Here is a 12370-nt window from a genome sequence, read left to right on the forward strand (position 1 = left end):
CTTGTCATCATACTTCAGATGACCTGACAACAAAAAGACGACAGACTTCCAAATAAGTCTGGCTGTATTTAACTCTGAGATCACTGAATCAATTAATAATTTAGGTTGTAAGGGAGCCCAGGAGGTCAGGTGGTTCAATCCCACTCAAAGCAGAGATAAGTCCAAGATTAGATCGAGAGCCTTGTTTGATCTTTCCTGATAGTAATTAGCCAGAGTAGAACAAAAGTTAATGAGGATAAGAGACATTCTGTCTCTTTCCAAGAACATATTATTCATTAATGACAAGTACAGTGTAAAGTCTCTCACTCCAAGTTTACATTTATTGATTCAATCCAACCAAGCCTCTAAGACAGTTATGGGACTGGAGCACATTGCATGTAAGGAGAAACTGAGGGAATGGCTTTGGCTGGCTTGGAGAAGAGATGTTCAAGGTGGGTAGAGGTGTCTAATGGCAGTTTTACGCTGCCTAAGAGGGGTTTACACAGAAGACAGAGCCAACTCTTCTCAGATGTGCACAGCAAAAGGACAAAAGCCAACTGTCACAGGTTGCAATTGCAGAAATTCCTACTGAACAGTAACAAAAACCTCTTTACTATGAGAGTGATTAAATGCTGTAAAAGATTACCCAGTGACTGTGTAATCACCATCCTTGGAAATGTTCAGAACTCAACTGGACATTTCTTGCTGCAACCTGATTTAACTTTGCATCTAGCCTTGGTTTCAGTGGACCACTAGTCTAGATGACTTCCAGAGGTCCCTTCTAAAATTCTGTGCTTTTTCAATACCTATAAGCTTCCTTCTTGGTACAGCCTATGCCCTCCTTTACTCCTGCTTATGAAGAAGCCCTCTGTTTTGCTTCAGTAAGGAACCAGCTAGCCTGAGATGGAATTTTATTTGGTTAATTTTACTTCCTTCTGTTAAGCAGGGAAATGGCAGAGTTCGCAATAACAGGAAAGGGATTCTTTGTAATCGATTTAATTGTTGCATTATGTGGCTTTATTTGAATCACACAGAACTGAGCGTAAATATAATTTATATGTGTCTTTTATGTATCAATAAGCAATGTAGTACAATGTAAATTATTTTCAGACACCTTTTTCTCTGTTTTGAGTACAAGTAACAACACCAGAGAAATGGAGCTATCTAGACTGGTCAGCCTCCAAACTATTGGTGTGGGCACAGTCACACTCCAGTAGCCTTTCTTCAAATGTCATTTACTTAAACTGACCAAAACCACCTTCTTACCTGGCAGTTAATGCAGACTCCTCCACCCTCATAATGCCCATGGATGTTTAAGCTTTCTCCACGCTGATCAACATCAGCATCATAGTAGCAATCAGTAGCATGTCCATGGCAATTGCAGGCTGAAAAAGTAATATTACAAGTCAGCTTTCATTATAATGCTGGAATTCAATAGTGTAGCAGAGGTGGAAAAGAAGCTTAGTTTTTTATGTATACATACACTCAGGTATGTTGGAATATGCTCAGATACACATATTTATCTATCAACAACTGCATTTTCATACTAGAAACATGGCAAGACCATCTAGATAGGAGGAAAACATGCTGCTAGGTTTGTCAGGGGTGGCAACAGTTGCACCATCTCAAAACGATATATTTATGCTTAAATGCAGAACTAGGAAGCTCCAGAAGAATAGTCTCAGCAGTTTTAAAAATTATCAAAAACATGTTCAAATGTTTATTCTATTTTTCCATGTCTAAAAATACAGCTGGGATGAAGCTGTATATACTAAATCTTTATTTAAAATAAACAATTATAGACAAGATATACACATTTAAATAAAAAGACCTACACCAAGGAACTCTCATGCTCAGCCATAGGTACAGATATACCAACAAACTTAGCTATACAATTACCCAGCTGCTGTCTTCTGAATGGATACGTTTTAAGTATGAGTTCATTCTACTTCCTGAGAATTGTGAATTCAAAAAGAAGTATGGTTTGAAGAAGTATGGTATGAAGAACAATATTAACAACAACAATAATAATAATAAATTATTATTACCTAGAAAAGGATAGCATTAGGTAACTGAGATAACTAATTTCCCCAGTTTATGGTTGTTTACAGTCTCAGCTGTGATAAATTTTATTGTGGTTAGCTCCTTTCCCTCTCCTTTTCCCTTTCCCTTTCTCTCTCCCTTTCCCTTTCCCTTCCTTTCCTTCTCCCTTCTGTTAAGCCAAAAAAGTAACAGCTGGAATCATAGTGGCTCTGAATTCATCTCTATATACATGTTCTCCTGTATTTTTAACTCCTTCTAACAGATGTTAATATTGCAGTGCTTAGAAGAGATTGAGAAATGCCTGTGAGTCTTTGCTTGCAGGCACATCATCCTCACAGATGCCCTGGCCTAGGAAGTTCACCTATTGAAAACATCTGAGATACATCCAGTGATGTACTTGTGGCCTTGTACACGCATCAGCTGGCTTCACCATTGACATGGGAGACCTAAATCCGAAAAGCCTTTTTACCTTTGGCAAAAAGGCCTAGCAATATAAATCCCAGAGCCAGCCCAAAGTTTGTACCTTGCTTGCAGAAGAGAATTAACCTGAAAAATAGCTCCAACACTTTGAATTTTCTTTTGAAAGTTCCTGCAAATACAGTTTGAGTAAAGGGTAATGGATTTACACAGAAAATAATTTATCTAATTTCCTATAGATCAGTTATGTGTATCTCATCTTAGTTAAAACTAATCTCTTCCTGTTGGCCATGTAAACCTCTGCCTGTCTTCACTGAAATCTTCCAGAACTATAATTCTGAGTAAGAACCAACTACACTAGCAAGCAAACAAAATAAATCAAAGGGCAGGACCATGGTTTTGCCATAAACTCATCCTATGTCCTTTTTCTTCTGATCTGATCTTCTTTCCTCACTGGAGAGAAACAACAAGAATGTTTCTGAAAGAATGCAGGAAGCAAAAAAGTCTTCACCAAGGATCTGGGCACCAGGTGAGCTTTTAATTACAGATGTTCCAGCACACCAGGGAAACCTTCCCAGGAAATTCTTGGAAGTTATGACTTTATAAGGCTATGACTTTGTGTTTAGGGAAATCCTCCCTTCATTTGGACCAGCAGATGAGATACTCTAGAAGGCAACGGGTTCCTGAAAGCACCTCAAAACAGAAGCTAAGGGCCCTGGCCCTACTTTCTTCATGATTAGGGAAACGAATGGGAAGTAATCCTTCCAAACTCTATTCCAAGTACCTTGCACAACTGAGAACACAACTCAGATTCTCTGTGCCGTGCTATGCAATTGTACAGACAAGAGAAGGCAAACTGGAGCATTCTCTGTATCTCCTCTAGATCTTTATATCTGAACAGCTTTGGATAAGGAAGCCTTTTTCTATAAGCTGCCAACAACATGGCTGAGGCTGTGGCCATGATAAGTTATTGCCTGTCATCAGTTTCCCTTATGGCCTGCTGACAGAAACCAGGCAAGTCAAGACTAGGTTCCCTGGCCTGTTTGTAATAGCCTGTGAAGATCTTTGGGGTTTTTTATTCATATAATTCTTTGAGAAAATAAAACATTGCATAAATGAGATGCTGATTCAGGATACTAAGTCTGAAAAGGAAAGAACATTTTAAAAAAAAAGTTTACACTGTAAATAAAAGCTCCTTCTCTCTAGGGCCAAACCGCCTGTGAGCTACTGCTCACAAGTGTGTCTTCTAACAGTGACAGGAAATTATTTACTCTGATTATAGTAATAGCATTTTCTCTCACAGGGGAAGAGAAACCCCTTCTACCTCACTAAGCATTTTCTTACCACTTATGGGCCATTTGCTAACCCATACAGTACTGGGAAACTCAGCAAAATGGGCTTATCCCTACAAGTTCCCACCAACCTCTTTCAATCAGCTTCTCTCAAGGGACCTCAGGCTTCTGGGAAGCTTAACGAGGTTGCTTTAATTCCTTCACTACTTGCTGCCAGGAAAAGAGGTCTGCACCTGGCAAATGCTCTCAACAAATCACCTCAGACTGCTAGGAGCAATCCATACTAAAAAGGGTATTTTTTCAGAGGTAGTTAAAAGTGAGGTTGTTTTGGCTCAGAATCTTGTAGGTGATCTTCTATAAGATCATTCTTTAAAAAACATGACATTATCTATGCTCTTTCTCTCTCTCTTTCCTGGCAGAAAATGTTTTCCTTTCAAAGAGGTGAATTTAAATGAGGTTTCAAATATTGTCCAAAAATTGTGTCCCAACATGCCTATCTCCTATCAAATGTTTTAATAATCTTCCCCCCACCCCCAACACTCAGTCTTAGTAGTGCAGTTTTGATTAAACAAGAAGTCTTTTTATCCCTCAAACTAATTATATAGGTACTTCTCTTTAGCTTTCAAACAGTTTGTACCCACTGGCTACGCTACTCTCAGGAAAGGCAGACGAAGAAAATAAATTAGGCCAGACGCAAAGGGAACTGCAGGCTGCCAACACATTTGCTCAGAATAGGATGTGCACAGAGGTGGTTGACACTGTCTGTACCACACTCACTGGTTTTTGGCCAGAAGGATGCAAAAAACCCATGTGTGACAGTACGTACCCCTCCACCAAAAAGGTGTCTGTGTGGTAATTCTCTTCAACAAAAGAATGAAACACAGGAGAGGTGGAAGAAAGGTCAATGGGCTTCTCCAGCTTGACTACTCAGTCTGTGGGGCTAAAGCACTCCAAACTCTCAACTATGAGCATGGGAAAGGGTGCAAGTGTGGAACTGCCCAAATTCCCCACCAGGAACACCTTTGTGTCCCCTGATGCCTGGTCTGCGAGGGGTGACCCTCAGCAGGAGAATGGAGGGCAGCACAAATGCCTGTAAGCAGTGGCAGCCTTAAGCAATCGCTCTGCAATCTGAACACCAAGAGGCCGGGTGATGGGGAGGCAAGTTCTGAAGTTGTACAAGATGCTCATAGTCTCTGCTGTGCTAGCGGGGATCCACAAGCTGTCAGCAGACAGCTAGGACTGGGAAGAGATGTTGACTCAATGTACTACAAGAAGGCTTCCACTTTTCCCATGTAATATTCTCACACAAATGACTATTTTAATTGTTTAATAAGAGAAAAGAACATAAATAATAGTCACTGCACCATCTGTCCCTTACTGCTGTATGGAAAGAATTTTCTCAGTAAAGAAAAAAGGTGTTAAAACATGCAGTTATTCTCCATGAACACATGTGCTATGGTGAATTCCCACCCACTTATCAATGTCCCTTTTAACCTAGCATCATTTAAGGCTACTCACGTTCACACGTATTTGTGCTCCCAGCTGTTGCAGGTTGCCACTGTTTCTGATTATATCCAGGGCAGCAGTGGTCACAGGTTTCCCCACAAGTGTTATGCTGACATTCACATTGAAACCTACAGAAATGAAACCCTCTTATTCTACTGAAGCCCGATTTAAAGGCTTTTTCTTAATTTAATTGCAGACCAGGACTTATACATACTGTGAAAAGGACAGGACATAAGCTCACATGTAAAGAGGTCAAAGAGTAATACTAGAATTTTGAGTTTTCCTAAAATTCTTCCTGATTGATTACTTTAATCATGTGATTATGAGTTTATTAGCACAGATTACTTGTAGAGAAGATTTATAAGTGGATTCAATAGACTGGATTATGAAACTTTATTCTAGAATATTAAATCAAGATGATATAAAACAGTTTAGGATGTATCCTATTCTAGCTTCATCCCAAGGCTCAAGCTTGTTGACCTACAGTGAATCAAAAAATTTATCACCTTTATATGCACACCTTCATAATTTTTTTCATTGTGCTTTGTTTACAATAATTTTATTAGTGTTTTTAATAAACCAAGATCACAACTTCATCTTATTATTTTTAAAGTAGTGCACATTGTCAAGAAAATGTAGTTCATATTTATTTTGATTTCACTGAATAGCCTACTTGAAAGGCAGCCTCTCACTACAGGCTAGGTCTTACTAACATGCATAGTAAGTGAATCCCAGGAGGAACAAAGACCTTGAGACTGGAGAGGCCTTTTACAACATTCCTCTCTTATCTGTGTAGTCTAATAACCAAGGGGCAATAAAATTTTTTAGTATAACCATCCTATTCCCGTAGATTTCATGCCTTCTTGTAGTTACTTTTCTCTAGCACAAACATCTGGAAAGGAGGCACCCGTCTGCCCACTTACTCTTCATTAAAACACAACTGAAAATATTTCATTGTCCTGATAAAAGTTTGCTTCAATGCCATCATGAATATGAGCAACAGCTGGTTTAAACCAGGCTTTTAAAATAGTTTTTAGACAGCCTGATTATTCACAGTCACTTCCCTATGGTGGATGAGCCAAGGAGCCTGATCTAACTCCTTGCAAAATCAATATGGGGATCATAAACTTCACAGGGAAAGGGAATAGCTCATTCAGTTTGTTTTTATTTTTCTAGTTATGATCAAAAGCCACTGGATCTTGGCTGAGCTCAGTTATAATGCTCAGTATCTCCACAAAGTTCACTAACTTTGGTCTTGAGTTGGGCTTCTAATTCCTGTTGTTGGAAGGTGATATCAACCCGTGTTTTCCAAAAAGAACTACATGTCTCTAAGAAATCAGTAAATCTGAAAAACTCTTATTTCAGTTAAAAAGAAAAATCTAAGACTTTTTATTATTATATTTCACATACAATAGCTCTTGACATTTTTTCTTGTCAATCATTAGCAGATTCTGGTTTTTTAAATATAATTAAAAATCCTGTAAGACTATCTAATTCTATAATTAAAAAAGGTCATTTGAAAGCATTCATGTATTGTTTTTATCATATTAAATTAATGTTATGTTCAGTTTACTTACTGGTATTGGTTTTCAGCATCCTTTGCATTACATACTTCAGCATGGCCATGGCAAACACATCGACCACCAATACTGATGTCTTTTATACTGTAGTAATACTATGGAACAAGCACAAGAAGTACGTATAGGTCTTTCCTTACTTGTATTATGTCAGAAATAGCAACATCAGATTGTTAAATCTTGCTTATCAAAATTTTAAAGGCATGACATTACAAAAGGCCAAAGTCAGGCAGCCAGTGGTCAAACCTCTGTTTGTGTCTATGTCTCGGTATGAGTACCAGCAAACTAAAGTCAATATCTACGGGGTGCCTGACGGCAACAGGCTCGTGCAGTTCACACCAGATGCATATTGCTGTGGCTCTCCATTCCCCAGTAGATACACAGCCACCAGTACCCAAGCCCAAAGTTTGTTCAAAGCCAGCTTGAGGATAGAGATGTAAAGTACTGTCAAACCATCAGTTTGTGAAACTGTGGTCTGATCAACAAACAGGACATGCTGGTATGGGCAGTGCAGTTTCCCCACTCGGACATGACCACTAAACACTAGCAAGAGACCAAAATCACCAGCTTGGTCAAAATCACTTGTGACTCCAGCCGAATTTGAAATTGTGACCTGAAGTTGAAACAGTTTGTATCTCATCCTTATGCATTCCAGGCATTCAGGCAACAGAAGAAAAAAATTTAATTGGTACAACTCAGTGAAAATATCATTAGTGTATACATATCAATAGTAACTTCTGCACACATTTTTGTAGCTCAGAAGTTTTTCTCCTTGTCTCCTTAGAGCACCAGGCAGAATGGAGAGCTGGTTGTAAATCTTGATCTCTATGTACCCCCAGAAAAATTAAAGAGGCAGATTTAATGCCACTGGAGGATGAAGAGAAAAAGGGTCAGAACATTATGCAGGCACATCTTGTGTGCACATTCTATTCACAACACACCCCTCTAAGCGGTATATATAGACTCAGTGGTGATCCTTCTCTTCTACTCAGCACTGGTGAGGCCATACCTGGAGTGGTGTGTCCAGCTCTGGGCTCCCCAGTATAAGAGACATGGACATACTGGAGAGAGTCCAACAAAGGGCCACGAAGATGATGGAGGGAAAGGAGCATCTCTCCTGTGAGGGAAGGCCGAGAATGCTGAGACTGCTCAGCCTGGAGAAGAGAAGGCTCAGGGGCATCTTATGAACGTATATAAATACCTGAAGGGAGGGTGCAAAGAGAATGGAGCTAGGCTCCTTTCAGTGGTGCCCAGTGACAGGACCAGAGGCAATGGCCACCAGCTGAAATGCAGGAGGTTCCCTCTGAGTATCAGGAAACACTTTTTCACTGTGACGGTGATGGAGCACTGACACAGGTTGCCCAGAGATGTTGCAGAGTCTCCCTCCTTGGTGATTCAAAAAAGATGTCTGGACATGGTCTTGGCCAACTGGCTCTAGAAGGCCCTACTTGAGCAGTGGGGGGACCTGAGAATCTCCAGAGGTCCCTTCCAACCTCAACCATTCTGCAGTTCTAGGATTCATTTCAGTTGTATATAAACTTTCTACTTTTATGTAGGTGAAGTTGGCTGGCACACATGAGATGCTTCCCCAAGAGCTTTTCCAACGATCTCTCTTTGCTCTAGGCAGGTGAAGAAAAGTACGTGGGATTTACAGACTAGGAAATATTTTTTGCCTTCTGAACTGTCTCTATTCAAATACACATATTAATTTCTAACTCTGCATGCCATTTTCATACTGTAAAACTTTCAAGTAAAAATTTACAAGTAAAAGCTTTCAGTGTTTTCTGCACACCTAGAAATGATCACTGTGACTCTCACCAACATATGTGACTGTTTTTTGGTATAAGAGTCTTCACAACCCAACCTATAGTTTCATACATCTTTGCAGAGCTATGCTTTACTACTAACAGTAATTGTACTGCAACTGGTCAGTAGTAAGTAAAATTAGCAATAGGCCAAAATGATTAATAGGCCAAACTGCCACAGTGTAGACATAAAATTATATATATAACTCTCTATATATGATTCTATATATAATTAAGTGTGTCATGAACTCAAACCATTAACAGGGGAAGACAAGCAGTTACTTGGATAGGAGAACAGAACTGGTCTGGTTTTTATCTGGTTCTACAATAAGTTTAACACAAAGATTTTTCTTAAGAATATTAACTACTTCTTAGACTTGGAAGGTCTCTACAATGAAATCTTGTGTTCTGTTTTAACAATTTAATAAAACACTTCACATTTCATTCATCTATCCTACATCCCACGGCTATGATAATGTCAGACGTTTCTTACATTAAAGCTGTGCTGCTTGCCAAGTAAACCAAATACAGCATTTACATCTGCCTGTGAGCAACATCTTAAATTTATTTAAGACAATAAAGGTACTTAATGGGAGTGCTATCAAGTAACTGGAACAGCTTTATGTTTTCCTATGCAGAAACCCTCACACACATTTGTGCAGTGCCTCACCCCAGAGTTTCCTCCAATTGTTACCGAATCATTTTAAATGAAAAGGTTAAAAATAACAATACAATATGAAGTCTGCAGTCTCTCTAAGTAGATGAGTTTCTATGAGGTGTTCCCTTGAGGGAGCTGAATTTCCCTACATTTCCCCACTGAATAGGAGTGGGACTTTGGCTTTCAGGCTCTTGGATAGCCCAAAATCCACTGAAAACCCCTAGGCATCTCAAACGATTTGTGGAAAAATAGTAACTTTTGAGTACGCCCTTTGATTCCTGCTTCTTCAGAAATTCAGGTACTGTTTTCTGAAAAACTTTCTTTGAATAAATAAGGGAAAGTAGCATCAAATAAAGCTGAAGAGATTTAGTGCCTCAGTTCCATGTAAGATAGTTTAGAATATTTCGGCTTTGGCTCCTTCTAGCTCCCAAGATGCACCCAACTTCCTTCCATATTAGAGAACAGAGAAAGAAGATGGTCTGTTACAAAATCATTAATCATTACTTCCTCTCCATATATCTGTGCTGACCCAGTTACCTTCTTGTCTCAAACAAACCTGGAGAAAATATGGACATTTAAAGGTGGGTCATTGTAAATTTTGGTTGTTAGGATGTTACAAACTTAAAACTTTCAGATCATTTTTTGGTCTCTAACACGCTGAATACAATTGTTGAGTATATCTCAGTGAAAACAGTACTTACTCTACGTGTTACAGTGGGGTCTCGTTGAGCTTTCGATATCAAGTGTCCAAGAAGTGTATTAGTTCTGAGAAAATGAAGGCGGATGTTTGTTGCTTTTGTGAATTCTCGAAGAGTAGGGGAATAAGTGAAGTTTTTTGCTCCTGGGCGGCCATTTACCAAAGATACTACAATCTAACAAAGAAGTAAGCACATTTTTGTTAAAATATGTCAACTGCAAGTGTCAGTAGCAGCAGAGAGCAAAATTAATAAAGAATCCCAAAACTTACTATTGTTTCTAAGCATATTTGCAGTAACAACTACACATTTCATATTGAAGCCAGGACATTGGGAAAAATAGTGTTGTTAGTCTTGGACCCTCCTGAATTCTCATTACCCATCTGGCACATCAGAAAAAAAAAAAAGTGCCTCTATCTGTTTTGAAAACAGTAGGCACAATGCACAAAAGAGGAAAAAAACAATAGGAATAGTTGCAAATAATTACATTAACAGTTCAATAGTGTCAATGAGAGTTTTGCCTGAGTAAAAACACCAGGTTTTGGCTCTTTCCCAAAGCACATTTATTTTTGGGTTAAGGCACAAACATTCCTGGAAAATATTATTGTTACCAGGTCCAGTGCCTGGGAGCGTATTAATGGTCTTTTGGAAGAAAGTACACAGTGTTGCTTTAGAAAATCCCCTCACATGAAAGCAGGGTTATCTGACTTTCAAAACAAGGGCTCTGGTACTTTTTTATTTTTAAAAGAAACAGATGCTAGCAGCCTAGCAATCATGAATCTCTATTAAATTAACAATCCAGTGTGCAAGTATACAACTTAGTAAGAGAATTTCATTTATTTATAACCAACCAGATAAGAGATTTCTATTTTCAAATGGCTCCTGTACTCCAAAGCATGTAACAAGGGAATGGTGACAGTTCTGATTGCAGCGCAGTTCCTTTAGGAAAAGTCATACAGCATGTAATAGGGGATGGCACCACCAGTGTTCTATGGAAATTATTGTTCACAATATTTTATTAGGAAAATCTTACAGATATGTTAATAAACAATTTCTACTTTCAATTTAAACTACAACCCCAGATCCATATGCTCAAAACTGGACTCTGGAGGAGTTCAGGTCTGGATTCTAACCGCATCAGGTGTAAAAGGAGAATGCCAGCAAGAGCCATCAGGACAGCCAGGAGTTTCACATTCATTCAAGTAACACAAGCCACAGTTCTGTCTAGCAAAGAACAGCAGCTAAAATCACAGCAATGTTTTCCAAACACATGTATTATATTATAAACATGTATTTTATATATTCTATTCTTAAATAGCTACTTATTCTTGAATAGTAAATAACTGTTTTTTCAGCCTTTACTCCCATGAGCAATTCTGATGCTGTAGGTTCTGCCATGTGCATTTTAAGTATTCAGAAAATGAGGTCAGTATCTTCAAATGCATGTGGCTAAAGTGAGGTACCTCAATCATGACAAAAATCAACAGAGGTGGCTCTGAGCAGCCACTAACCCCATGGGAAATCTCACCACAGAACTCTCATCAGCTACTTAAGTGCTTGGTTATGGATTTATTAATGTAGATTCAAGCAGTCATTGCTGAAAAATTACTTCCAGTTCTAGGTTTTTACTGAAACAGCAAACTTCTGAAACCGATGCTATTTGCTTCCAGTGTTACACATTACTTTTCTAAAAGCACTTACCTCCCCATTTTCAAGAGGCAGAATGCGAGAATACTCTGTGGTGCAAAGGACATCGCTGTCCCTCCTCACCGGAAGATTAGCTTCCTTTCCGAAGCGCTCCAAGCAATCTGCTTTGGAGTCTAGTCAAGTGAGAACAAAAATCTTTTTATATGTGCAAATAAACACTATTGTTCTAATCTAAATTAATGAAGAAGTATCCCCTGGGTTTTCAGGTAAATTCTCCCCCATAATTGAATAACAGTGAGTGCTTCGCTCAGCACAGAAAAATGGAAATTCCTAAAAACAAGTCATTCCTCATCCTAAGCAGCTCAGTGGCGCCTGACAAGACATGGCACAATATTTCTCATATCATCCCAAAAAAGCTATATATATACTCCAAGATTTTGCATTTGTATTTCACTTTGGTTTTTGCAAGGAACCCTGGGGTCCTATGGGATGAAGGACACTGCAGTTCTGACATACCAAAAAAACAAGACCAAAAAAACAAAACAAAACAAAAATTCCCAACAGACTGAAAAATATTGATGTATTGAGTTACACTTTCAAAATACCATGCTCATTTTTAGTTACACTCTTGTCACTAATTTATTGTGCGTAACTAAGACAGAAGAAATGTATTTGACATGCACTGTCTTCCCTGCAGTTGAAACCTTCAGCAAGCCCCATGGTCTGATTTTCCTGCTACTGGGCAAATGGT

At 38.8% G+C, this 12370-nt stretch overlaps 1 protein-coding gene across 1 annotated transcript in view; it reads right to left on the bottom strand.

Annotated features, from left to right (window-relative positions):
• The window catches only part of LAMA3 (laminin subunit alpha 3), a gene marked incomplete at its 3' end in the record, with an annotated part of 127710 nt that overhangs the window by 95171 nt on the left and 20169 nt on the right, over positions 1-12370 (bottom strand). Inside the window, exons 4-8 of the mRNA XM_081996608.1 lie at positions 11674-11792; positions 9979-10149; positions 6815-6912; positions 5250-5365; positions 1246-1364 (exon numbers count right to left, since the gene is read on the bottom strand). Of these exons, the coding sequence (XP_081852734.1) occupies positions 1246-1364; positions 5250-5365; positions 6815-6912; positions 9979-10149; positions 11674-11792 (623 nt within the window). The remainder of the gene's footprint in view (positions 1-1245; positions 1365-5249; positions 5366-6814; positions 6913-9978; positions 10150-11673; positions 11793-12370) is intronic.

This window comes from Phaethon aethereus (assembly GCF_964289735.1).
Source record: "Phaethon aethereus genome assembly, chromosome: 2".
NCBI lineage: Eukaryota > Metazoa > Chordata > Aves > Phaethontiformes > Phaethontidae > Phaethon > Phaethon aethereus.